This window comes from Coloeus monedula (genome assembly GCF_965178545.1).
Source record: "Coloeus monedula genome assembly, chromosome: Z".
In the NCBI taxonomy this organism is placed as follows: domain Eukaryota; kingdom Metazoa; phylum Chordata; class Aves; order Passeriformes; family Corvidae; genus Coloeus; species Coloeus monedula.
The window spans coordinates 77119654-77147343 of NC_138822.1; the positions used below are offsets into that span (position 1 = coordinate 77119654).

At 39.7% G+C, this 27690-nt stretch overlaps 1 protein-coding gene across 2 annotated transcripts in view; it reads left to right on the forward strand.

Annotated features, from left to right (window-relative positions):
• UBAP2 (ubiquitin associated protein 2) overlaps positions 1 to 27690 on the forward strand; it is a 185177-nt gene that overhangs the window by 21431 nt on the left and 136056 nt on the right. For both annotated transcript variants that reach the window (XM_082301874.1, XM_082301875.1), the window contains exons 2-8: positions 784 to 923; positions 4817 to 4894; positions 6524 to 6634; positions 10419 to 10572; positions 12247 to 12324; positions 22771 to 22825; positions 24048 to 24151. In XM_082301874.1, coding sequence (XP_082158000.1) covers positions 825 to 923; positions 4817 to 4894; positions 6524 to 6634; positions 10419 to 10572; positions 12247 to 12324; positions 22771 to 22825; positions 24048 to 24151 — 679 coding nt within the window. In that variant the 5' untranslated portion in view covers positions 784 to 824. The remainder of the gene's footprint in view (positions 1 to 783; positions 924 to 4816; positions 4895 to 6523; positions 6635 to 10418; positions 10573 to 12246; positions 12325 to 22770; positions 22826 to 24047; positions 24152 to 27690) is intronic.

The window sequence follows — 27690 nt, forward strand, 5'->3', positions numbered from 1 at the left end:
AGTAATTTTAGTACTAGAGAACAAGTAAGAATGATAGCTGAGAGCCACAAATGGGATAGCAATGATGTGTGTGTGGGATTTGGGGTTTCTTTGGGGTTTTTCTGTTGCCATGCAGCCATGGTATGTTTAAAGCAGGGTGATAGGTAGTTTTATAAATTGTTTCTGTAAATATGAGGGGGAATAAAACAAAAGTACTGACTGTAGAGGCTGGATTTAAAGGTGAGCATCATAATTTCTCTTAAAAATGAGAGATGAGAAGTAGAATTGGGATTGGCCATGACTTCCATGTATGTGCAGGAAAAACAGTTTTGATGGTAGGGAAAAGAGGAACTGCCTACTTCATGAGTATGACTTTTGTGTAGTTTTGTTCTGAGTGGGTGTGAGAGCAGTTAAATTCCAGGTATCAAAACTAGACAGCAGGTATTAGAGAAGTTTGAGTGATGGAGCTGGAGCTAAAATTTCAGCAGAGTAGCCAATAGAAAAGTCTGTATGTTAAATAACTGGAAAAAGCTGTGAGATTTAGATGTTATTTAGAAGTACAGATTGAGGCAAATCCCAATCAGCTGACAAAAATGCTTTCTATCCACTGCATTTCCCCCTTTAGTGTAAAAACTGCAGTAAATCCAATAATAGTGTATTAAAGCTGCTTTCTTATGAGTCTCTGTATAGAATCAATGGTAAATGCAGGAGGAATTCAAACTACTGCATTTATGTTATTTGGTTATTGAATCAGTACCCACCTTAACTCATGCTCTTTTTTTTTTTTTTTTTTTTTTTTTCCAGATTTTGTATTTTGTACATACATTGTTTTGTATATACTGTATATGATGACTTCGGTGGGCAGTGAACGTACCCGGGGCACTCGGGACAAAATGCAAATTTCAGCCACACAGCCAACACAACCACAGAAACAAGTAGTACAGGTATGTGATGTGCTACTGTATCAACTTCTTTGACTTGAAAGTGACAATGTAATGATACAAATTTCTTCCCTGAGTCAGTGAAAACTGAAAAAAGATGGAATGAAAACTCGTGATTTATTTTGGAAGATTATGCTTGATTACTTGCTTTAATTACTCAGTAACACAAGACAGTGTTAAGTTATTCCTGTGTTGTCTCTAAATGAGTTTTGTGTTCTTCAGCAATGTCTCCTATCATTGAGGAATTCTGTGCTTGTGTCAGGATTTCAGTCCTGTGACCTCACAGTCCTCAGGTCTCAGCTCTTCCATCTGCTGGCCTCCTGATGGTAGAATATTTCTGGTCAAGAGAGAAATTTGGATGGATGGGAGAAGCTTCATTAGATGTATATTGTGTTCTACAGCATGACTCAATGTATCTACAGGTCACAAAATCCTGAACTTCTTGCTCAGTGGCCTTACCAAGTGGAATGGTCATCCACTAGCAGACTAAAGTTTTCAGTATCTGTTACATGGAAATTAAGTTTCACCTCACTGCCATTGCTTCTTGGTCACAGTAGTTGTGTGCTTGTGTGGGTTACAAAGAATTTTTCTGCTTCTGGCAACTCAGTATTCTCTTGATGGATACATATCAAAAGTCAAAAACTGCTGGCAGACTGTGGATCAGTCTAGAGGTGCTCTGCAGGGAAATACTGTCTTTTATTGTTTTCTGAACTGGTCTTCAATATGGACACCCTCTTGGTCTGTTTTGCACAGAATTAATCATGTGACCTCAAACCTTTATCACCTCCTTGAGTTGCAGCCCTTGGCATAGTGGTGGTTCATGCTAATGTATCGATTTAGAAAGTGACTTTCAGCAGATGAGTTGAATTTGGTTTATTTTAAAACAAGGCTGCAGGAGTATGGCGAGCAACCTCGCAGAAGTGGTGGCTTCCCCTTTTCTGACATTTCACAAGACAGCAGTGGAGTGCTTGCCTGGTTGGGTTCCCTGGCACAAGGCAGACATAGGCAAATGGGAGAAAGTCCAGTGAAAAGCTGCAAAGATGGTTGTTACACTGAAACACAGAATGAATGAGGAGTGGCTCAGAGATCTGGGTTTGTTCAGCCCTGAGAAGATAAGGCAAGGTTGTGTCTTCTATTCAGGTACCTCATGGAAGGGTATAGGAAAGGCAGAAACCAACTCTCCTCAGAGAGACGGTGGCACAAGATACAGCACTGGTAATTCCAACTGTTAAAAGGAGAAAAAAAAATTACTGTGGGCATGGTCATGGTGTATCACTAGAGGACCTTCCCAAATTACGGGATATATTGATTTTAGGCATTGAGACCTTTTCTGCATTTTGTCCATTTATTCTACCTTTTGCATAATAGATACTGGTTCTGTCACTTCAGTGGAAAGGTGATTATTTCGTATGCAGCAGTTGCGTTCTAATGCACTGTATATTTTATTGTTGGTGTATCAGATGGACCTTTCTGCTTAGTCAGTCTTTGGAGATCAACAGAAGTCTGTGGATTTAACTGTTTAATCACCACTGATTCATTTTTCTGAAAATAGAATAGTGTTCTTTTCCCAAATGGAAATTCCACTGTCATAACATCACATTGATCATAATTTAAATTATTTAAGAAATTACATCATGTTTCTTTTGCATTGCTTCTGGATAATAAGTGGCCATTTTACCATTTGTAAGATCTATGTCTATTACTGTCACGTAATCTTGTGTTTTGTACACTTCTGTTTTCTGGTAGTTTGAAGTTTTTAGTTTACAATTTTTTCCATTCTTATAATGAAAAGGTAATATGTCTTGTAAGGTTGAGTTCAGGCTGTCTTATAGTGTTACTACTTTCTTAGTCACAATTAAAACTTAATTATACTCTTGATTAGGATACTACAGCATCAGTTATAACAATGGTGCCTTAAAAGTAAAGAATCACTACTTGCTGGGTAAAAGGCCAGAATGTTTTGTGGCACTGGTCTGATGTTTTTGTGTAGTCATCTTGTGGGTTTTTGTTGTTTTTTTTTCCTTCTGAGTCTTCAGTTCCATCTGGGTGTTATCCACTGGCATGAATATGGGTGATATTGCATCTACAAGTTTCTAAGCTCTCTGAGGAAAACTGAAGATTCTGTCACACATTTGTAATTGTTTTAAAATTGGTATGTTTTTGTCTTCTAACATGGGCTTGAAAAAAACGTTTGTTTACAGAAAAAATGAATCTTAGTGGATTCCTGATTTTTGGTAAAATATGCCATCATGTCTCTACAGAAGTTACATTGTCTGAATGTTTTTGCTCTGGATATCATCAAAGAAAATTTCTTCACTAGCTTGAAAATCACAGTGTGCCTGTGGAGGCTGTAATAAGAGTGAGAAGATGGATCAACGACTTAAATTACTGAAACCAGGAGATATTTTGGTTCTGTAGTCTGCTGAGCTCTCAGTAGTCACCAAGAGCAAGCTCCTTTGTTCAAAGCACCTCACTGATAGGGAGGCTTCTGTGGAGGGTGGAACTGAGGAGTTCCAGTGCAGGCTGTCCCCTTATTACCCAGTGGAGTGACTTACGAGGCTGTCAGCATGACACTTAGAAAAGGTGAAGTAACTCAGAATATGTAACCGTGTTACAAATGTCTCCTGGAATGTTGTCTCTGAGCACAGATGTCACTTCCCTCAAGGAACTGGGACAGCTGCGGTAACTTTTCAGCAAATAAGCAGGTGGTGGTGTACGTTGAAGTAATTTTTAGACTCTTCTCAGCATTTATGCTTCATGATCTCCTCTAGAGCTTGCATTTGTGGTAAACTCCAAAAGCTAGACAGTCTGAGCCTGATTAGGTCTGACCTTGTGAGGCACAGAATTTCATATGTATATCCTGTGAGGTGGCATGCCAAATGGTGAGAGCTGCCCAGGGTGAATCCTTTCTGTCAAAAATTCCAGTAGGTGAGCTGGTCCCACTCAATGAAGAAGAACCTCTGTAGGCTCAGCAGCCTCATCATGGGTCCTGGCTCTCTTCAGTATCAGCTTTCTCTGCATGCGACTCTACAAAGACAAGTAGCCTCTTGTCTTTGAGCAGAAGTCAAATGAGGTCCAGGATCTTGTAGCGCATCTTGTCTTTGGTATTTTCTCGGGAGTGCAGTTCATAGGCTGCAGATGCCACACTATGAAGAGTGACCTGTGTGATGTGACACCTCTGTTAGAGTTGTTTTCTCTCAGAGGCAGCTGTTTGGATTTATGGTACTTGACTGCATCTCTTTCAGTCTCTTAGCTTTTGTGCAAGTTGCCAGTGTGCATTTTTGTCCAGAAACATCGCAGAAGCACCAGGGACTTCATCAATAGCAAGTTCCTTTACCAGTTTTCTGAGACCAGTCTTTGCTTGTAAAAAAAGCCTAGTCCAGCTGTTCATGGGCAAAGTCTTGAGACATGACTCAAGTCTTTTTAAGCTCATAAAACTCCAGAGTCAGGTTGTTGTTAGGAGAGCTGTGGAAGGTGATGTGAGCAGGGATCATCAGAGGTGTGGTTAATTTAGAGATACCACTGCCAGTTTGTTACAAGAAAACTCTTAACTCTGGAGTAGTAGATCCTAAATGAAATTAAAAGCGTTAATGCTAAAACATACCCTGGTGCTTCTATGTTATTATATGGTGGTATTATATGGTGGTCTTGTCAGTGTGGTGACCTTTAACTGTGTTTCAAACAGATTAGAATGTGTTGAAATTGCTTCTCTCCCAAATAACATACAAAACTATAAATGGGAATAGACAAGATATTGATCCCTTCCCCACAGCGTCTCTGTGCTTGTTTTGTATGTTCTTTTTGAGAATCTGTAGGAAAAAACAGTGACACTAGGATATACTTCTAAAAAGTATAGTTGCCTTTTGTGTACTTTATTGGATGTTATCTTTTTTCAGGCAACAGCAGAACAGATTCGCCTCGCTCAGATGATCTACGATAAGAATGACGCAGATTTTGAAGATAAAGTGAAACAAGTATGTTTCTTACATCCAAGTTTTTTTTTGCCTCACAATAAAATGCTCTAGAGCTGGCTTACATTTTGGAGCTAGAGCGTCTGTTTCTGGTTTAGATGAAACTTTTTCAGAAGGACATAAGTTTTAACTATGAAAAGATGCTCTTATTGCACTGTAGAGTCTGTTTACAAGAAATTTTGTGGTGATATAGCTCTGACTGTATAGTTATATCAGTGTATTTTGCTTTGTAGACAAACCCTTAAGCCAAAACTCATTTGTGCTGATGTCTCGTACACAGTGTATCTCTTTAGTATGGTCCTGATGATTAATGGTTTTCAGAATAAAGAATGCATTCGGCTTGTCCACATGTGCCTAAATGTGAGAAAAATGTCATGTGTGTAAACTGAGTTTGGCTGTATCTTGGAAGTTTTTCAGGAAAAGTAAAAGTTTAATGATAGCTTAAAGGTGAATCAAGGTGTTACTTAAAAAAATAAATAATCTGACCTCAAAGATCTGCGTATGCATTAAAATGATAGAATTGCAGTGTATAAATGAAATCTCATACCATTTCCTTTCCTTGGTGAGTGTTGGGTGTTAGATAATCAAGTTTCCTTTACCCAGTTATAGCTGAGACTATTAATTCAAGCAGTCCTGACAGTCTGGGTCTCTGTTCTGTTGTGGCTACTGGTGATTTTGTCATAGTGAGCACATCACAACTCATGAAGAACCTATGAGTACACCCAGGAGAGAAGAATGAGCTTGAATGCATAAATGCAGCAAAGCAGCAGATTTCATGATTTCTTGTCATCTGTAAAACTTCCTCTGAAGCATTATTAAATTCTTTTTTTTGTTCTTGTTACAAACTAGTTCTGTTGCTGTGCCAGAAATTAAGTCTTGTACTTCATGGAGTAAAAAGACCCTAATCAATAGTGCTTGTAGCTGTGCTGGTGGGAAGGAGATGAATTAAGTTCTGCACAGAAAATCTCCAATATTTTACCTTCTGCATATATATTTCTAGCTCATGTAGGTTTTGTTCTTTGGATTAAGTTGCTGAATGCCCCATGACATACTATTTCTGTCCCACACTTGTCAGGATGTACACCACGAGTTCAAGGAGCATAATTCAGAGCTAGGTCTCCTTAATCAGCTGTTGCTTGTGACTCTGGTGTGGCTTTATGCTAAAATGGATCAAGGGAACTAGTCTGTCTGAAAAAAAATGTATTTCTTAGTCTGGATGCTTTTCCAGGTGGATCTGTTCTCTGCCATGTCTTGCTGTATGTCTTTTCTCGCACTGGGATAAAGAGGGGCTAATTTGGTGGAGAAGGAGATAGGATGATACTGAAACTACTGTGGTTCTTTACATCTTTACACTCATATACTGTTTTATCTGCATTGACAACATTTGCTGCAAGCCTACAGAACAAAAAAAGGTGTGAAAGAGTGCTTCCTTGATTACCAATTAATTTGTGCTTCTTGCTATCTCTTGTCTGAATCCCAAGCAGATCTGTAAAATGCAGATTTCTTTTTTCAGGATATTAATTTACTCTGACATGGTAGCTATGCACTTTGTTGTAATCTGTGGTCATACTAACTCTTATTTTCTTATGATGATAATTTAGATATTTTAACATGTCTGACTTTTACTGCCAGCTTATGGAAGTGACGGGGAAAAACCAGGATGAGTGCATAGTAGCACTACATGATTGTAATGGGGATGTGAACAGAGCAATCAACATACTGCTGGAAGGAAGTTCAGACACGGTAAGGTTTTACTTCCTTGTTAAACTGCTCCTTCTGTTTGCTGTGTTTTTCAGCTTCTAAGAGGAGATTGGAAAAGTTATGTTTCAGAAGTTTTCAATTCCCATGTCTCCATTCAATTTCTTTTGAAGGAAATGGAAACTGGGGCAGCTTCTCGACTGCATTCATACCTTGGAGAAGGCTGAATCTGGAAAATGTTGTGGGTGTTCAGCTGGTCTCTTGCAGAGTTCCTCTGCTTTCATTTGCATGCAGCAGTTTTAACTCTGTAGCAGAGCTCAGTGCTCCCTCAGACACAGGCCTGTTTCTTGCTGCAGCTTTTGTAGTTCCTGTGTAGACCCTCCACAACTCTGAGGTGTGAGACCATCACAGTGGTCAATCTTTGTAAACCTAAGGGCAGGGAGATATTTTAAGTTGTGTAACTTCTGTAGGTGTGCATTGCTAGTATTGAAGTTGGAGGAGGTTTCCACATCTGCAAGTTGCATTGATAAGGCTACTTATGACAGGAAAGGATGCAGCAAGTAGTTGCTCCTTTAACTGTGTTGCTCATTTGCATGTCTTAATTGAGAAACAGGAGGAGGAGACCAAACTATGTATATACAACAACAAATAATGTCGCTTAGAAAGTTGCACAAATTTTTTATCCTAAGAGATACTAAGAAAATATATTTTACTGCAGTTGAAGTTTTTGCTGGAGGGATTTCTTACCATTTGTCCTTAAATTAGATTTCATCTCATCCAAGTCGGGAAAGTAACCTGGACTTCCTTTCTTGATGCTGAACATTCAGTATTTCCTGTGATTTGTCAGGATGTGTACTCTGGCTTATTGTTAATGAGGAAACTCACCTCTCACACACCCTAAGTCTAGGACACGCACTGTTCTGACTAAGGGACTTTCATTCCTATCCCTTTTCATTTTTTATCAGAGTTGAGATATTCTAAAACACAGAAGTATATGATATTGACAAGTTGGGAGTGGAAGAGAGCATTTCACCCTAATTAAATCTGTTTGTTCTCTCATACTTCTCATATTTGCCATTTTTTAGTTGAGAGTAGTTTGCTGGTTCATAGAGAATATGAATCCTTTCTTAGTTTACCAATTTGTTGTAACTGATCATGACATGGAAAAAAACTTTCTGAACTCATTTATCAACTAGAAGTGATGTCAGTATGTTCTGCTCTCTTGGCAAGGCCCTCTTAACCCACTACTCTCTGTAGACAACATGCAACTTAGAAACAAGTACAGAGAACTTGAAGGAGTCAAGGAGGAAGGAGTATTAATTGATGGGTGTGAAGAAATTTATTCTTTATGAAAGTTTGTGGGCCTCCAGTTGGAAGGGTTTGTTTTAATACCATTATACTTTAGAACAGTTTAACCATGGATTTGATAGAAGGTTGTAAGCTGAGGTACTACAGATTCTGAATGCAGATTCCCAAATCTCTTTTTCTAGTCTCACTCTGCTTTGATGCACTTGACATTTTTTTAAACTTGGTTTGGAAGATGTGTCCATTCAGCTGAAGGAATTAGAAGAGCAAGGAGTGATAGCTAAAATGTGTATTTATAATTTATTTGGTACTCAGCTAGTTTTGTCTTAGTCTTTTTTTGCTTGTTTTGGGGTTTAAAGCTGTGATCTACAAGCTGTAAGCTGTGTGACTTAGTCTCTGTAAAGACTTTCCATTTGCAGCAGCTGTGGCAGTTTGGTTTGGGGTAGTTAGAGCCTTGTGGATGAGTAGAGAAGGACTTGTTTCTTTGCTTAAGACTTGTATTCATTTAACTTCTACATCCATTTTATGCTTAACCATATTTTACTTACTAAGCCTTTGAAGACAGAACAAAAGAGACCTTTCAGACTTTTTTTCTTTCCATGTAAGAACAGGCTGAGAAGAATTCTTCTGTTACATATTTTCAAAGGTCAGGCCTACAACTGTCATTTGGGTTGCCTCAGGCATTGTCAGCTGAAATTGTAATCAGTTACCTCCCTTACAAAGAGAGACAGCTTCTACAGCCTATGATGGATCCCCATGCTCAGAGGTAGCACCATCCTCTATCTTAAAAGACATACCTGACTTCTCAAGGCTTTCCACAAAATTACACTGTTGGAAAGCATGGATCTGATACTTTCATAGTCATCTTTTTACTGATCCTTCCTAAGTTATTTTAAATCTCACTCAGGAGAGAGGCTGCTTCCTCTTCAGCTTTGCAGCCTTATCCAGTTCTGGGTATTTCCTGAAATGGCCAAAGATGTTTTGGCACCAAGCCCATCAGTGAAATAGTGCATTCTGAGCTGTACAGACTTGGCTCTTCAGTTGTCAGTGCAGGTATTTTTCCTCTTGTGAGGTGTTTGAAGCACTAGGATTGTTTTAGTGTAGTTACACCAGCTATGGTAGGTGAAGCCATGTGATACTTACTGAGGGAAGCAGCTTTCTGCCTCAGAGATAAGGTGATGTTGTTCAAATGTGTTTAGTTTTGTACTTCTGATCAGTGCTGGTTGGGCTTCACCGAAGTTGATTTAGACCTCTGTACTGGAGATGGAACTGAAAAGTGATTTCAGCCCTCATTCTCACCAATGCCGTGCCAAAAAATGAGAGAATAACCATTCTCTTTGTTCTTATTCTCTCAAAGGAGACTCTGCAACACTGAGTTTGTAAAGTGCTTTGTTACCTGCTTTTTTCATGGCATTGGCTTCCTAGGCAGATTGGCCTAGCTGGTCATGGCCTGGCTCCATAGAGCTGCTGAGTTGCTGTTGGTGGAACTGAGAGATAGGAATTAAAATTATTGATAGAAAACCTTTTTTGGTTGATACAGGTGCCTGTCAGATGTCATACTTCAGTGCTTCACAACAATTTGTATGTGCAAATATTCTGATATTAAATATCTTAACTGAACCGTAAGCTCCTAGAAATTGGGCCATACATGTAAACCTCTCTGCTATCTTAATGGCTTGCAAATAATATCTTTTCTTTGTCCTTGCTTTGCAGCTATGGCTCAATAGACTAACCATGCAATTGCATAATATGAGCTGCTGAGCTATTCCTGGCAAGTGTTTAGTCATTTTATTTTCAACTCCTACAGATACTCCTATGGAGTTGATACCATCCTTGAATTTATTTTCAAGATTCAGTTTAATATTAAAACAGAAGCCTGATTTTGGACCTTGATCCCTTGTCTTGTTTAGACATAGCTTTTCCTGTGTTTTGCTATGTTTGATGGTCTGTAGCTGTTAAGAGTGGATGGTCTGGCTTATCATCAGTTTTCCCAAGCTGTTGTTTTGCTGTTCTGTCTTCTGGGGCTTAAATTCTGGTATGTCTGGATGAAAATTTTTCTTTTCTGTTTGGGCTTCCCCCCCCCCCAGGCCAGATACTTATTCTCATCAGTTTTTGTTCAGTGATACTTACAAGATTTTTTTTTCCTTTTCCCTGTGAGAAAAAGATAGCTCTGTTCATGCTCCCTTGCTAGATTTATGGATATATTTGAGTGGAAAACTGTTGCTTGCTTTGCAGATGTTCTATATTACGGTTGTATCCAGTCTTCCTTGAACTAGTAAGAGTTCATTATAGCCAGAAATATTTGGGATTCTCACATTCCCTAAGAAAATTGAACTTAAATTTTTTTTCTTTTTAATCTCTTTGCAAAAATACCGTCTGCGTTTCCTTTTATATCAGTGTAGTTTGCATACGTGACATTATGCAAATACCTGGGTTTTCTTCTGTGAACAGGGGCGAGAAGTATGCATTGAGAGGTGTCTCCTCCTTTTTGACTTTTGTGTCTGATTCTATTCTACCCAAATAGACTTCCTGGGAGACTGTAGGGGGAAAGAAGAAAAGCCTTGGAAAGGAAGGTTCAGAAAACAAAGAGAACAGAGAGAAACGAGGGGACAGAGAAGTGAGTCGCGGACGGGGAAGTTCCAACAGACGGGGAAGAGGAGGCAGCCGTGGACGAGAGTGTACGTATAGGGGTTAATTTTTAAAGACTGAGATGCTTTTTTTGCAGCTGGAACTGACTGAGCTAAGAGCGAGTGCTTAATGGAACAAAGTCCGTCGGACTATAGCTCAGCGTTGAAGGGATCATAACTTGTTTGTGCTACAGGTATGCTTGATCTGTCTATGTGACTTGGTTTTGGGAAGGTCTGTACTTGTTCAGAGACACTCTGTTTAATATAAGTCTCTGTTCTTGTTCGATGAGTTGATCTTGTTATTTATGTAAGTTTTAGAATTGACTCTTTGTAAGACTACTTGAGAGTGAGTATGTCGCTGCACAGCTGATACACTTTTTTGTTTCTTTTAATGAAAAAATTATCCAGCTTTGACTCCATCTCCTTTTATGAGTGGGAGAACCTGAAGATGTTCTCATCTTCTCATAAGGGGAATGAAAACACTGGGATGATTATTAATCTCTAAATATATTTCTCACATAAATCAACCAAAGGTGAGTTTCTGCAACAAAGAAAATTCATTGTTAGTTGAAACATTTCAAGCTTTGCTATAGTTGCAGTAATACATTGTACAAAAGCAAACTGATGTTTCCAAGTTAGATAGAGTCACATTAGATCACCATTGGATACATGTTGCTTTTTTTAGCTAAGTTTTGTCAGCATTCTCAAAGTTGTGTGCATTGCCTGTAATGGCTGTTTGCCACACTAATAGATGAGAAAAGACATCAGTATGAATACAATACGTTTAGCTTTCCACTTACGAGCAGGAAAAATATTTACAACATTAGGCAACTCATCTTATTCATAATTGGAAGATATTCAACTGTTGTGCCAATATAGACATTGTGAATCTTTGTAGGATAGAGTAATGTCAAAATGAAAAAATATTAATAAAACATGCAGCTAGACTTAGAAAAGTGTAAATTAGATCCACCAAAATGAAAGCAAAGGGCAAAATTTTTTACTATAGAGTTTGTCTCTTTTTGTAAACTGGAATTAAAGACATTTCAGATGGTTACCAAATCTTGGTATTTTCTTCCCAACTTTATGTCCAAGCATTGTTGGTTTTCTTGTTACCATTAGGAGAAGTTGTGCAGTACAATGTCTCAGCAATGAGTGTTTCAAGAGGCCAGTTTTTTTTTCCCCCTTAATGTAGCCAGCCGTATTTCAGAGTACCTTGTCAGGAGTTTCCCACAAAACAGATTGCAGAGCTTTTCTAGTGCCTTCCCTTCACCCAGTCATCATCCCTCTGCTTTAAATACACTGGAGAAATCTCTTTCCATGCTTTGTACAGGGATGCAGTATGAGCAGACAGGAGAAGAGTCGGTGTTACTGGTTGTCCTTTATTTTTTCACTGTTGTCAACCAGTGTGTTATTGAGGAAACACAGAATGAGGCAGCTGCATTTTTTGCCTCATTAAGCAGAGTAGGCTGCAAAACATGGTGCTTGTAGAGGTTTGTCTCCTGAGGGACTTTTCCTTCTTATATTTTGCTTCCTAACTGTCCAGTACAAAGGAAGCATAACTTGCTTCTAGTGTGGCCTCAAAGAAAAGGGGTAACTGAGCTCTGTTGACCAGCCCACTTGAAAGTTTTGCCTTTTCTTTTGAGGGGTTCAGGTTAAGCAGATGGCTGTATTGTCTCACGTATGAGTCTCTAAAGCTTCTCTTAAGCTGTCCTCTCTCCACAGTTAGAGCTGAAGAGAATGGAGTGGACAACAGTCAAGGAGACAGGCCTTCAGACCGTGGGAAACGTGGCCGTGGGAGAGGTGAGATGGTGGCACTGGTGTGGGACTTGCAATGCTTTCATGTCCTGAAATGGAACTCTCTCATTTATTTCTTTAAATGCTTCCTCTTAAGCATTTTTTGGCTATCCTTTGATTCCATAAGCACTTCAGCCACCTTGAACGTGCGTACATCCTAATCCCTTACTGTTTATCATTTCTTTGTCTTGGAACAACTTAAAAAAAATTGACACAGATCACTTCTGTGGTAATTTCCTGTGTGGCAGGCTGCTGTGCTCTGGCTATGGAGAGCTGTTTTCCCAGATTGACTCATGCCAGCCTCCTGTGAGTGGGAGTGCACTGGGTTCCTCAGGATGTACCTTGGCAACAGGAGAGCACAAGATTCCATCTGTATGGCTCTTGGGGAAGGATTTGATGTGTACTTGTACCATTTCTTTTGGGTGGCTCTGGTGTCAAGCTTGCCTTCTGTTTTTGGTAGCCAATCAGAGAAAGAGCAAGCCACCTTAGAGAGATTTTGCTATGAGAAGGAATTTGGCATGGAAGAGTTGATGAGGAGAACTGTGGAGAAGGAATACCATGGAGTCTTAGGTATAGCTCTGATCCTATCCTGTAGAAGTGGTGGGATAATGGATTGGATGTGGAATCAAGTGATGTGTATTTGGTTTGGATTTTCACTGGTTGGGGTGGAGAAGAGGCTTGTTTTTCCTTAAAGTAGGAGGAATGAAAATGAGTAACCCATGTATGGTGCAGATTATGGGTAGACGAGGGTATTAAATAAGTTAAATTGACAAAATGTATAGCAGAACTAATGTACATAGTAAGTAATGTCTGACGCATGAGAAATTCTGCCTTCAAAGGACTCTTTTCTCTTGGGAATGTTGGGTAACAAGGCATTCAGAGGCAGGCACATCCAACTTCATTGTCTCCAGATCTGCATCTTGAAGGTGTGCAAAGATGCAAAGAAATAGCTTCCAGAGGTTTGCGTGCAAGTGCGTCTCAGCTGTGCCTGTGAATCAGCAAAAAACAAATGGTGTGTGCAGAGAAGTAGCTTTGCAGGGCAATGTGTGGTATAGTTCACAGCTACAATTTTTGGTATGTTAACACTTTTAGTAGATGGAATGTAAGTCTTGCTGTTATTTATGTTGTAAAAAAATCCGTTATGTTCAAATTATAAATATAAAGGTAGGACTTAAAAAAAATTCTTCTGTGAAATGTAGAGATAAATTTAAAATACAGTGGTTTTTGCTTTAACCTTTGCAAATCATACACTGCTTTTGTTATCAAAACTGCAGCTTTCTAGATGAATATCATATCTCAAACTTCATCATCAGATTAAACTGACCTGTCTAACTGAAGAAATAGAAACTTCCAAGAGTTTCTGTTCACTGGCTTCGTGTACATAGTATTACTGTATCTCTCTACCAAATATATTAGACTGTACTGTGAGCAAAGTATCTTAAAGAAGTGTCTGTGATAAACCTGTTGGCCAGCTACCAGGATCATTATATTACAGATGTGTGTATTCCATACAGGAAATACCTGATTAATTTTACAGTGAAAACCCTTGAAATCTGCAGGGAGTTTTAGGAATGTGTGTAATTCAGTTCTTATCGTTTCAGAGATATGTCACCTTCTTTCTTTGGATATTAATAGGAATAATAATAATAAAAAGCTTCCTGCCATTTCATTCTGTTGTCTTTCTTTTCTGTTAAACAGAATAGTCAAATGAGAGATAACATACTTCAGCTGAAAGTAAACAGATTGCTGGTAATCGCCACAGAACCCGTTTCTAGAAATATTTCATGCAGTGTGTGTGTGTGTAGAAATCTAGGTGCTGGATATGAAATAAGGGGTCAGCTAATTATCTGAGCAGCACGCTCTCTCTATTTTAAGCTACCTTCTCAGGCAGGAGTTATCTTACTGGCTGCCTTCTAGGAGATTTGCTGGGCCATCATATGTATTACTGCTTCACTGTACAAAAACCTAATTTTAAGAAATGATAAGCAACTGAAAATAGCAAAAATGGGATTGACACAGGGGTGATGTGGTATTTACTGAGGGGGAAAAACCCTGATACTGAGAATTTGACATTCGGTTTGTAGGCACTAGCTTCATCTGGCAGTAGATCTTCCATTAATAACTGTGTCACGTTCCTTGTAACTTTATAGTAGGTAACTTTATAGTAGGTAAACAGAGTGCAAACACCACTGGGTGCTGATATGTAGGGCATCAGGGATTTAAAGCAGATACAAATTATTGACTGATGAACAGAAAGCAAAAATGTCTTACACCATGCGTAACAGGATACATTTCAGCTGTAATTGCTCTTGCCTAAATCTTTTCCTATTAAACTAAGGGTGGAAGCTTTGTATTGGAGTCAGGGAGTATCTTGTTTTAAGATGCCCTTCTCATCTGTGCTTGTTTTCAGAACCCAATTTCTTGCATGAGATTAATTTAGATGTAAGAAATACTGTAATGGTGATGAGCAGTGATTGCATCAAAGTAATTATGTTTGTCAGTATTGCAAGGATTTGCAACTCTCTAGAATGGAATCTCCTGAAGAAATTGTGGAGGCAGATGGTTATGTATTTAGGATTGTCAGCTATAGAATTAATCAGCTGCAGTGTTGTATACAAATTGACAAACTTAACAAGCACAGGTTGTTTTTATGCTGCTGTTTTAGTGTTCCTGCATCTTCAATTTTAAGTGCAGGTCTGATTCTCCCAGTTACTCTACCTCATATTGAAAAGGATGCAGTAGAGCTAGAAAAGGCTTTTGAAGGTACTGGGAAGTCTGCAGTTATGAGTGTGAGGAACAAATAGACTAAGATTTTTTCTGCCTGTGAGAGAGGACTGAGTGGGTGTGTGGTAGAGATCTGTTAAATTTCTGTAGGGGCATCAACTGATCATGCCAAGCAAGTATGCGAAAGAGAGAATATTATGTGAGATCAGCAGGTTACAGCTTCAAGATGAACTTAGAGAGTTAGTTCTTCATACATGTAGTGAACCTGAGGAACTCCTTTCTGAGTAAGATGATGTGTTGTGGAAAATGTACACATAAAGAGATTTGACAGTTTCATCCTATAAAAGAACCGTAGGCAAGAAGAAGAAAAAACATGAAAGATTTTCTTGTATGTAAATTATCTTTGACTAAGGAAGTCAAAGCCACAAACAGTTGTAGACCAGGAAAGCATCCAGAGAAGCTGCACTGTGGTTTCAGTTCATGTTCCCTTCCCTAGATATCTAATTGACCATGGCTTATAAAGGAATAACAGGTAGGTGAGCTTTTGGATTTGATTCAGCATAGAAATTGTTACAGACTCATGTATAGTAATTCTCCTGCTTTGCAAAGACAAGACAGAATTGTTGCTTGCATTTCTGTTTCTCTCTTTACTTCATTATTCCAGAACAACATGCTGTAAATGTGGATTCTGCCAGGGATTTTTTTTTCCTACAAAACAGATATAAAAATGAAAGGAAAAAATGCTGTGTTTTATTTCCAGCTCTTGTTTTGTTTGCTGGCTGTATGGGAAAACAAAAAAGCTTATCCTTTTCATAGATATCTCATTATAGTCCAGTTTGTATTCTTGATCTCTTTTTTTTTTTTTTTTTTTTTACCATTTTCCGATAAAAAGTATATTATCCTTGAACCAACTGAGTTTCTGTAACCAGAACTGCATGTATTAACATTCCCTTGGTTCAAAAGCTTAGCCCAGTTGGCACAGGACATATCTTGGATTTCATTTGCCACAACTAGGGAGGATATTGTTTTTTCTAAAACATGAATGTGGAGTAGACCTTCTGGAAGTCAAAATTTGAAGTCTTTAGTTTTGCTGTGGTTCGCTCTGCATTAGTTAAGAAACTCTGTCATGTACATTTTAAAATTATATTTAAAAGAAAATAGGTGACTTGTTACAACTAAGCAAAAATTTTTTTAGAGTTGAAAGTTTTCAGCATGACTTGTAAAAATACTCTAGAGTACATGCAGTATATAAAACTGATGAATTGCTTCTAGCTTTATGGTAACTAATAAGGACAAAAGTAATTTGTGTTATTAAATCCAACTTCGGTGTTTGTTTTGGTAGTATGGAGTACCTAGAATACAAAGTTTCTGTACTTAGTGTCTTTACCTCTTAAGGCATAAGCCTCCATCAGCTTGGTGTCTGCTGGGAGGATGGCTGGCTCTGCACTGCCAGATCAGAGACCAGGGCAGTTCAGTTACTGTGTAGTTAGAGGTAAGCACAAATTTAGAGTGTTGCCTGCCCTTCCAGTCTGCATTTCCCTTTTCTTGCAGCTGTTCTTCAGGCCCATTTTTAACCTTGAAGTAACTTCCCCTAATTTAAACCCTGAGTGAAAATCTGAGTTTTGAAATAAAGCACCTGTGTTGCAGTGGAAGGATTTAGCTCTACAAGCTCAGCAGACTTGATTTTTTGCAGAATGGGCTGTTAATTGAATGGACTAGGCCCATCTGAGCTGTGCTTCTACACACCTTTCTCATGCTGCTGTTAAGTGTGCATTTGCTTTTGGGGGAGAAATGTTGTGAAGAGAGAGAGCAATTCTTGCTGTGCATGGATGGTACCATAGTGGAGATGTGATTGTGTGATGAGTGTTTTGAACTCCCAGTGGGTTTTAGTGAAAACGGAAAAAAATGTGCCTCCTGCCTGGGTTGGGTATAAGTATTGACTTTTCTAGAATTCATTCAGGAGAAGAAAAGTACAAAGAGTAAGGCAGCCCCATCTGCTCCCTGTGGAATAGCAGCAAAACTAAGAAAAGGCAGCAGGTGACAGTAGTAGGAGACTCTTCTGAGAGGCACAGAGGCACCCCTTTGGGGACATGTTGTGCTTTCTAGAGGTGTGCTGCTTACCAGGGGCTCTTATCAGGGATGTCACTGAGGCTTTGTGCAGTCCCCTGACTATTGCTTGGTGCTGTTGTTTCATGTGGGTGCCAATGGTACAGCCAGGAGCAGCCTGACCAATATCAAGCGGGATTGCAGAACCCCCGTAAGGGACTCTGGCATAGGTAGTTTTTCATCCATCCTCCCAGTCAAAAAACAAAGGGAGTTGAAAGGGCCAATTGTATTTGAAGAATCAGCAGATGGTTACAGGCCTTGTGCCACAGCCAGGGATTTGACTTCTTAGACCAGGGCACTAGCTTTGAGAAACCTGGTCTTCTGGGACTTCCGTCTGTCTTTGGTCATCATGGCTTCACAAAGGGCAAGTTGTACCTGACCAATCCAGTGGCCTTCTGTGATGGAGTGACTGCAGCAGTCAACAAGGAAAGGTTGACATCATCTACCTAGACTTCTGTAAGGCCTTTTGACATGGTTCACGCATGTCATATCTCTGTATTGGAGAGAGAGGGATTTGAAAGGTGAACTATTTGGTGGATAAAGAATTGGCTGGATGGATGCAGCCAGCAAGCTGCGGTCAGTGGCTCTATGTCCAGATGGAGGCTGGTGACAGGTGGTGTCCCTCAGGGCTCTGTCTTGGGACTGGTGCTCTTCAGTATCTTTATCAGTGACATAGTGAGATTGAGTGCACCCTCAGCAAATTTGCAGATGATATTAAACTGAGCAGTGCAGTTCACACACCTGAAGGATGGGATGCAATCCAAAGGGGCCCAGACAAGCTTGAGGAGTGAGCCCATGGAAATCTCATGAGGTTTATTTAACAAGACCAAGTTCAAGATGCTGCACTGGGGTTGGGGCAATCTCAGGCATAAATGCAGACTGGGAGAAGAACTCCTTGAGAGCAGCCCTGCAGAGAAGGACTTGGGGCTTCTTATGGATGAAAAGCTGTCATGAGCTGGCAATGTGCGCTTGCAGCCTAGGAAGCCAACTGGCTTGTGGGGCTGGTGAGGAATGTGAAGGTCAAGGGCTGACTGGGCTGCAGTGACTGTGATATGGTGGAGGTTGAGATCTTTGGGGCAGTGATGAGGACACACTGCCGTGGCCTTCAGGAGAGCAGAATTTTGCCTCTTCAAGGAGCTGCTTGGTAGAGTGCCATGTGATAGAGCCCCGGAAGGAAGAGAAGCCCAGGAAAGCTGGTTAATATTTAAGGATTCCTCCTTTCAAGCTTGGGAGCAATGCATCCGAAAAAAAGGAAGTCAGGCAAAACTATCCCAACTGCATAGATGAAAAGGAGCTCCTGGACAAACTCAAACACAGAAAGGAAGCCTACAGAGGGTGGAAGCAAATACATGTAGTCTGGGAGGAAGAGAGAGATGAGATTGTCTGAGCAGCCAGGGTTCTGGTTAGGAATGCTGAAGTTATATTGTTGGTGATAAATGAATACAAGGGAAAATGTGGGCCCTCTCTGTAAGAAAACAGGAGACCTTGCTAACTGGGATGTGGAGAAGCTGGAGTTACTTAATGATTTTTTTTGCCTTGGTCTTTTCCCACAAGATCTCCAGCCACATGAGTTATTGAAGGGAAAGGCAGGGGCTGGGAGAATGAATAACCATCCACTGTTAGGAGAAGATCTGGTTTGAGACTGTTTGAGATATCTGAAGGTGTACATGTCCATGGGACCTGACAAGATACATCTGGGGGTCCCAAGGGAACTGGAAGAGGAAGTGGCTAAGCCACCATCCATCATGTTTGAGTTCCCACTGATGGAAAAAAGGGAAGCATAACCTCCATTTTAAAGAGGGAAGGAAGGCAGACTGGGGGAACTAGAGGCCAGGCAGTCTCACATCTGTGCCTGGCAAGATCCTGGAGTAGATCCTCCTGAAAGCTAAGTGAAGGCACATGGAAAGTGCGAGGTGATAGGTGACGGGCAAACTAACTATCACAAAAAAAATAGAGGCAGGCAACATGGTCACTGTGGACAGCAGGGCTTTTTAGTGGCTTGTAAAGGTTTTCTGGCATTTAACAAGGTGGGAACTGGTTTGGAGAGCTGATACAAAAGTGAACAAATACTGTTTCCTGGTAGTTGTTTGGTGCTCACTAACTGGAAAGTGCAAAACTGTCAATGCACAAAGAGCAGAGCTTGTGATCACTGGTGAGGAAGACCACAGCTGTAGTAGTTCTGATTTAAATGGGTTTAAGTTACTGTGGGATTGTGTGCTCAGAATTTGGGTTCCTGCTGTGAATTCTGGTACAAAGCTTCATTTGTTCACTGACTTTTTAGTCACTCTTAAGAAGCATTAAAAGTTTGTAGATACCTTATGGGCATTCACAGTTGTATCATGACTAACTTCTCTGTCTTTAAAAGACTGTACCTTCTGTGTTAAGGCCTTTTAAAAATTTTAACAGCTGAGAGGAGTAGCTTTCTTTGTATGAGAATTTAAGGACATGACAGTGGTCTGGTTGTGTCGGAGAGAATATTAGCCCTTTCCACTGGCATCTTGCGCTAGTGACCATGGTGTATGAGATCCCATGTCTGAGTTAAGTGGTATTGCAGTGGTTAGCACTCACTGTCCCATATTTTGAGTTAATTTTTTGTGTGTTTTCTAGCTTTGAATTTAGTGTTTTGGTTTGGTACTTCCTTTTGCCTTCCTTAGAAAAGTTTTTTTGCATTTGTTGGTAAAACTTAATTTAATTTGAGTTTTGACAGAAAGCACAGATAGATACATCATTAAGAAGTTCAGGGAATCCACTTGAAATTCACGTTCCAGATTATCTTGCAAAGTGATGTGGTATAAAAAATGCCTTGCTGTCTAGTAGCCTAAGACTGTGCATAGAACTTCAGGAACAGCATTATTTCTTTTTTGCAATTTCTAAAATTGTTCGAAGTGTTTGTTGATGTTTTTAGCTAGTAGTTTATTGTGCCCATTATGGGAAGGTATCTTATATATCCCTGGCTTGCTAAAACAACATCTCTTTAGTGTGTGTCCTGGTTTGGGACAAATTGGAGGGAAATATCCTCTGAGAGAAGGTTGGTTTCAGCTGCCCCCTTCCCCCCCCCAGGTTAAGGAAGAAATTCCTCAGAGGAAAGTGAAAAAGAAAAAAGCTATTTATTTAATAAGTAAGGTGCATGCAAGCGGAAGAAAATAATAATGCTAAATAATAAAACCTCTCGCTGTGGAGAGACCCTGGTAAATTTTCAGATTTTCAGATTCAAATTTTCTTTCTGTGAGTGTGGTTTCTCTCTTTGAAGCTGGCTGTTCGGCATGGGCCCCTCCGGGCCAACCGGTGTAGGGTCTCCCGTTGTTTTCTGGTATTGTTGAACAGTCCAGAAGAGAAGAAGAAGAAACCAAAGTCCCAGGGAAGCAAAGGAGTTTAACTCCTTGTCTCTCTCTTCCGAGAAAAGGGGCCAAGAGCTGGGAAAAGCAGGAAGGTGCTTGCCTCCACTCTGCAGCAGCAGCAATCTCTGTGTCCTTCGACACAAAACTGCTTTGAAAAGCTTACCTGCCTTTTTTTTTTTTTTTTTTCTTCTTTCCCTTGGACTCAGTTTTAAAGGCACAGAAAGGTATGGGCATAGAGCAGGTGATAGGGGATTCACATAAAGTCACTCCAAGACAGTATGCTAAGGTTGTTCCTTCAGGCTTTTGCACTTGAGATACTGGGGTGACTTACCTCCTCTTCTAAAATCCATTTCTTCTTTCATGACAGCTATTTCAGTTATCTCTGTACCTGATGTCTGTCTCACTCAATACTATTTCTGGTTGACTGTTTATGTGTTTCACAGCTCCCAATTGGACTTGTACCTCAGGCTGTCAGAAAATTGTTGATCTTGTTTCTGCACAATTTCTGTAAATGGTCTTTAATGCTGTATTGATAGTGGTAGAAAGTAATTTTATTACATGATGGCCCCTACCATATCCCCAGGTAAACTTGTGTAGCTGGTTCTATGCTTAAAAAAACTTGTTGGACAAAAAGATAATCCAGAGTGCTCTGACTTCTATAGAGGATAGCAGTAGAGTAGGTAGGTTGAGCAGCAAGGTTCAGTGGCCAAGTTGGAGGCAGTTGGGTACAGCAGGGTTTGGGGCACTGTTTTTTATAGCAAAGAGCACGTGGGCTCGGTGAAGAAGGATGTTGAATGCCAGGTTGCAGCAGTTGTTGCTTCTTTCCTAACCTCTGTCTGCCTTTTCTCCAGCCAGTTGTGAAAAGAGAGCAAAATAATGTAGTGGTAACAGAGCTGGTCAGTATCAGACTTAAGCTACTCTATGTTTTTGTCCCAACAAAATGCTGTGTTGCTGAACAGAAAATCTTCCTCTAGTTTGATGCTTCTAAAAAGTCTTGAAAAAGTTGGTCCAGAAATGTCTTTTAATACTTGGACAGTGAATTGGGGTAAGGGAAAGAACGAGTGGTGAGAGCAGGAAACAGAAAGTCATTAAAGTAGAACCTTGATAAACTGGTGTTACCATGTCCTGGGAGCTACTGCTCTTGTTCAGTTTAGGTAGTAAGGAAAGTAAGGAGTAATTCTGATGCGATTTTGAACAGCCTGTTGTAGGTAATTCTGATCTATGGACACCAGTGTATTGGTGATTTAGGATTGTAATTTTTGTGTGCTCAGGTAAATTTGCAGTTGCTTGGTGACTTATAGTTACCACATAATTTTGTCATTAAAATAAACATTGTTTTGTTCTCTGAGTGAGGCTCTTGACCTCCTTTTCTTGTAATACAAAATAATATTCTTAGCCTTCCTCAAAAAATCCTGAACAAACTGGAAAAGCCTTACATAAAACCCCTAAAAAGGGCAGGAAGGAAATCTATGCAGAAATATATCACATATAAGAAATAGTTGGTAACACTTTTTGTAGACATTTGCTTTGTTTATTCTTGAATAATGCAAAAATTTTCATGCCTTGTTGACAATATGCAATGTGCAAAAATTACACCATTCATTGTATTAAGAAGCTCATAAACTGGGACTTGTATTTAAAATTGGAGAAAACAAATACTTGTTTTTGTTGAAAGAGAAATGAATATTCTGGTGGATGATAACAAGGAAGTTAAGTAATTTGAATTGGGTAATTTTCCTGTGTGATTAAGGGGGGGGGCGCAGAAGGAAGGTGTGGTCAGAGGTTGACAAAAGCACAGGAGGGTGGACAGGTGGTCTGACGCAGAGAAGGAAGCAAATGGAGTATTTCAACTTTTTTCTCACAGATAAGGAGTGACAGAATTGCTTAAGAGATCAGGATGCTTGGGGAGGCTGGGCTTCTAGAGCATCTTAGGCAAGAATGAGACAGTAGGGACAAAATCCTCAACTGTGTCTAGTAATTTGGCAATAGCAGTCTTTGGGATGAGTGTTTAGGTGAGTTCTCTTAATAGCATTTGGAGCTACTTCATCAGACACAGAAAAGCTGGCGAATAATTGCAGGTCCTACTGAAATGCTCAGTCTTAGGTTAACCATGGCTTATTTGCGTGTGTTAGGGAAGCAAATTCTGTGTGGGAATTTGGGAAGTAAATGATATTTAACTTCAACTATGGTCGTTTTGTTGTTCAACTGTGGCATTCTTTAATGTGACAGACTAGTGACTGGTGGCTCCTCTGCTGTTGCTGTTAAATGGTGTTTTCTCTCCTAGGGTTTGGACGTGGCAGAGGGAGAGGAGCGGGGAGGTTTTCAGCCCAAGGCATGGGGTAAGAAACATGAAGAGCAGAGATTTTGGCAAGGATCAAATTCAGTGGCAATATTAATTGACAATGTTGCCACTGTATATATGGATATTACTGTATGTTTGATAAACCAGTATGGATGCAAAAATTGAAAGATCTCTTAGATGATGATTGGAGCATTTTTGTCTTAAACCAGTGTATCTATATAGGCATACCTATGGAAACCTAATGTATGTCTACTCAGTGTTAATATCTCAAGCTTGGAGAACCATACCTGCGATCAGTAGCAGCCACATAGTGCCTTGGAGGCTGAAAGTTGTGTGGTGCATATAGTCTTAGGTCAATTTAAAACCAGATTTATTTCAGTGTAATGTAGAGCATGCAATTTCTATATGAAACTTGAAAGTGACGATTTTAAACTTTGTTCTGTTATTGAGGTTTCATGCTTTAGCTGTTTGGACTCACATGGACCTTAAAACAGATTCAGAAGAAGTTACTCAGCAGCTTAAAAGTTTGCTCTCAATTTTGTTTGAATAACTTGCTTTATAGGAATGTAGCCTCCACTACTTTCACTCAGTGTCTGCCTTTAATGACACTTCATGCAACATTAACGATGTCATGATGAACTGGAGGCTTGTTCTACTTCTCTAGTAATTCTTCTTGTTCATACTTGCAGATGATGAACTGGAAAGAGGTTTTCCTTCAATAATGCTTTTTTACCTTTTAGCTGCATCTCTGTATTTTGGCATTGCAAAGCCAATAAAAACAAAAAAAACTCCTATAAAACCAGTCAGCAGAGCACTTTGAAATAACCTTACTGGTGTTCTGACTCTTGTGCAGGTGTGGTGCTCTGAAAGGATATGATACTGGTTACTTATCAGTCAGCCACCTGCTGAAAATCTTAACAGTTGAGAGGGTCTTATCATTGTGTGTATAAACTAATGCTCTATAACACTGGGAGGAACAGGGATGATGTTAACTGGTTTTTCAGGAATTGATTTGGTTCAGTTTCTCTACAGGAATTTTATTTACCAGTCTCTTCACTTCTATCTCTTCTTCTCTTTTCTCCCTTTTTTTATCTCTGTCTGCTTGCAGAAGAAATTTTTTTTGAAACTAAAAGCTATCAAGATAAATTATGTGGAAATCAAGATGTTAAATCTAATACAACTTCAGCTAAAAATTATGACACTTGTGCTCGTGAATGACCCATGTGTTCTCTTCCATTTCTTAACTTTCAAAACTCTAGGACATTTAATCCTGCAGACTATACGGAGTCTTCTGCCACTGATGGCTTTGGGACAAAGTCAGAGATTTGGGAGACTGGTCAGAATGATGCAGATGATGGAACTGGTAAGATGCTTCAAGAAGTGGAAGGATTGGAATGAAGACCTGTAGCGAATTGCAGTTAAAATAACTGTTCTGATGGTGTTCAGTTAACTTCTGAAAATTTGTATACGTCTCTTGTGACACAGGTATTAGTTGATGTTTAACTGCTGCTGATGTGCAGAGCCTGAGTGTCTCTCTAGTGAGAATGACGGAAGGCATTTTGCAATTCTTTTATTACAGTACTAACAAACCATTGAGAGACAAAGGAATTTGAAGAGTCACTGGAAGAACCTTGTATGTACAGAACAGTTTAGATAACTTAATACTGCTTAAGATCTCACTTAATGTAGTTAAGGAGCGTAAGTCCTCGTAGAATGGATTGGTCCACAAACTTTAGGCAATGGGGTGTGAATATCTAAGAAGAAAAGGAAAAGAAAAGGTTTGCAAGTATGAATTCATTCAGTGACACTGGGATGGCTTTGGAAGCCCCACCTGCACAATGCAGAAGTGGAAGGATGTGAGTCTCTGGGATGGAGGAGAGTTCCAAGATCTGACATTTTTGAAGAGAAAAATTATTAACTAAAGCACAAGTAGGCACTGGAATGGAAGCCAGAAAGCCATTGACTTGTCTGAAGATCAAGGCAGCTGTGTGTTTCTGTATGAAGTCTCAAGTGGGAAATACACACTTCCAGCTAAAGGCAAGAGACTGATGTAGTTTAGAAAGGAACCATTTGGCACCAGTGGTCTCAAGGTGATTCAGAAATGAGGAGAGCAGCCTGCTTATCTGTGATGGGAAAAATAGGATACCTTGCTGCTTCCTGTGTTCTGTGATGGGAGATGAATGCAAAGGAAGCCTTGTGTTAGAATGGAGAAAGTCATGTATATTTTTGTCCTAACTTGGGAACCACTGAGTGAATTTCTTTTAACTGCAGCAATGGGTAACTCTTCTGATCTCTTCATTGGTGAAACCTACTCAGGTGATTTTTTCATCAGCTCCTGTATCAAGTGTGGAAGCTGATCCTGAAGGGCAGAGTGTGCTCTGTTGAGCTCTGCTGTGAACCACTTGAGGTGCAGCTTTCTGAACAAGCCGTTTTCCGCTTAACAAGAGAAGACAACAACAGGCTCAGAGTTTAGGGAGGCTTATTAAGCAGCTGGCCTGTCACTCCGAATGCCTTCTGATCCAGTGTGGAAGAGTGGCTTTGAGTGTATTGGTGGTTGTTAATGGGAGCATTCTTGCCAAATATGGTACCTTTCTAAGGAATTACTTTTTAAATTACTTGGTGCTGTAGCACAAACAGAAATGCACCTTTTGTTTTCACTCACATTAGTTTTTCAAATAAGGAAGATACCTAATGTCTTGAAAATTCCTCTGGGGATTCTTACGTTGTTTGGGCAGTGTATGTTATCACAAGTATTGTGGAAGCTATAAGGTTAACTACATTAAGAAAGATCTGCAAGAAAGCTACAAGGAAACTGGGTCAGAGGTAGAGAATCACTGGTTTGTTACTAGTGACTGAAGCTGTAGGGTTGTGGCTTACATACGACTTGTGCTCCACTTCTGAAATGAACCCAAGTGTTCTGAGACCCTCCCTACTAACTCAGAGTAACCTCCATGTGTCTCTGTTATAGCAGCCTCTGTCCTTGTAGGCATCTTCTCAGTGTTCAGTAATGGAAGAATTCTGCATAGGAGTAAGGGTAGCTTGGTGTGGGTAAACAGATCCCTCTAATAGTATGAATGTGTCACCATAAGGGGTGTGCTGCTGACAGAGTGGTGGAAATTCAGTTTCGGTGTGTGGAATTTCTGTTTGGATGCCAAGCTCATTTTTGCTGCGCGCATGTCACGGACAACCACGCTGGATTTCAGTAACACAGCCTAAGGCATGCATGGAAATTTGGGAAGCATTGTATGGAGAAGGTGTGAGAAGGCATGAGTGTCATTATGGGGAGTTCCTGCAAAATACTTGGTTGGCGGAAATTTAAAGTAAACTAGGTAAGTGTGAATGGGGTTTTTTTGGTGTTAAGTACCTTTTTGTTGCTAATCTTAATTTACTTTCAAATGAAAAAGGCACCATAAGTGACAAAACAAAAATGTCTCTCTAAAGAATGATTTTTTTTATGGTGTTGCTTCTTTAGACAAGCTCTAGGAATGTCTGAAAGAAGTCCCTGGTCCAAAAGGAATCACTTCAGACAGAACAGGCTTTAAAATTGAATTGTTAGTTTTGTCCAAGTGGGTAGCACTTTCAGCCTTGTGATGGAAAGCGTCTTGAGGGTTTTTAGAGGAAGCTGCAGCTGGTGTAGTAATTTTAAAGCAGAAGAAACTGCTGGGAAGAAACACAGAAGCAGTGGTAGGGGGAAAAAGTGACACACAAGGTATGGGGCTGGAAGTAGGTGGCACAAAGTTGAGCATGATTTGACTTGTTAATCCCAAACACTAATTTGCAGGTTTTTCCACCTCAATTTACAGTGCTATTTTGTTAGTTACAAACCAACAGACCCAGTTAAGTTCCCAATGTGGAGTTAACTAAAATTTTTAATGTGGGAGCTCTATGTGTATGGAAAGCTATAAAGCTTGCAGTGGGCTTTATAGATGTCTGGTAAGAGTTTATGCAGGAAGGACAGGAAGGAAATCCCTCTCTTTATTCCTCATTACCCAGTTCCACTTCTTATTTCATCTAAAAAGAAAGTAAACAATATTAGCTCATGCTAGCTACTTGGAAAACTAGTGTCTTCATCTGCAGTTACATTAAAGAGGAAATAACTGGGTAACTGCCTAGAGAAATAAGAGATATTTGCTTATCAAAATATTGTCTGAAGACATCATATAAATATAAACTCTTTGTGATGTTCCAAGTTACTTACTAAATATTTCTTCCTTTAGCCAGTGCTGGGGAAATGAATATTTTCATTGAAAATAAATACAGTAGTTTCTGTTGTGTGTACTCTGAAAGTGCCCTAGAACCTCATGCCCTGAATTCTTGCAGATGCAAGAGGACTCATGGTAACTTGAAGAGTATTTCTAGGTTCAGTGTTGTGTAATGCAGTAGAAAAGCTAGCTGGTTCTTTGGACGTTAAATTTAGTGTTGTTGGTTGAACTGAAGGCCAAGTCTTTAATAGTTCATAATGTTTAAGTCTACTTGTATTCCAAATAATACAGCATCAGTTTTCCTGCATCCTAATTTATATAGAAAAAATGTACAGCTGAAAGGCAAAGAGAAGGGACAGATAAGTAGAAACCAAATGACCAATCCTCCTCCAAAAGGGAATAAACTTGAGCAGCATGATTCCTCTCTGACATTTTTTGTAATGTACAGGGCAGTGGGAGAAAATGAGCGCAAATTACAGCAGTTGTTATACACGAATTTTATTGGAGGTTCTCACTTCTCAAAGTTGGTTTTAGAAATGGCCTTGTGTTCTGGTAATTTACTCACATCTCTACTTTGATAGAGTTTCATAAGTTTCACTGAAAAACTTCCTTTGTTATCTTAGTTATGAACAGCCTTAAATTACTCTGAAACTGAAGAATGACAAGAAATAAAAAATAAATTATAGGATAACTTTCAAGA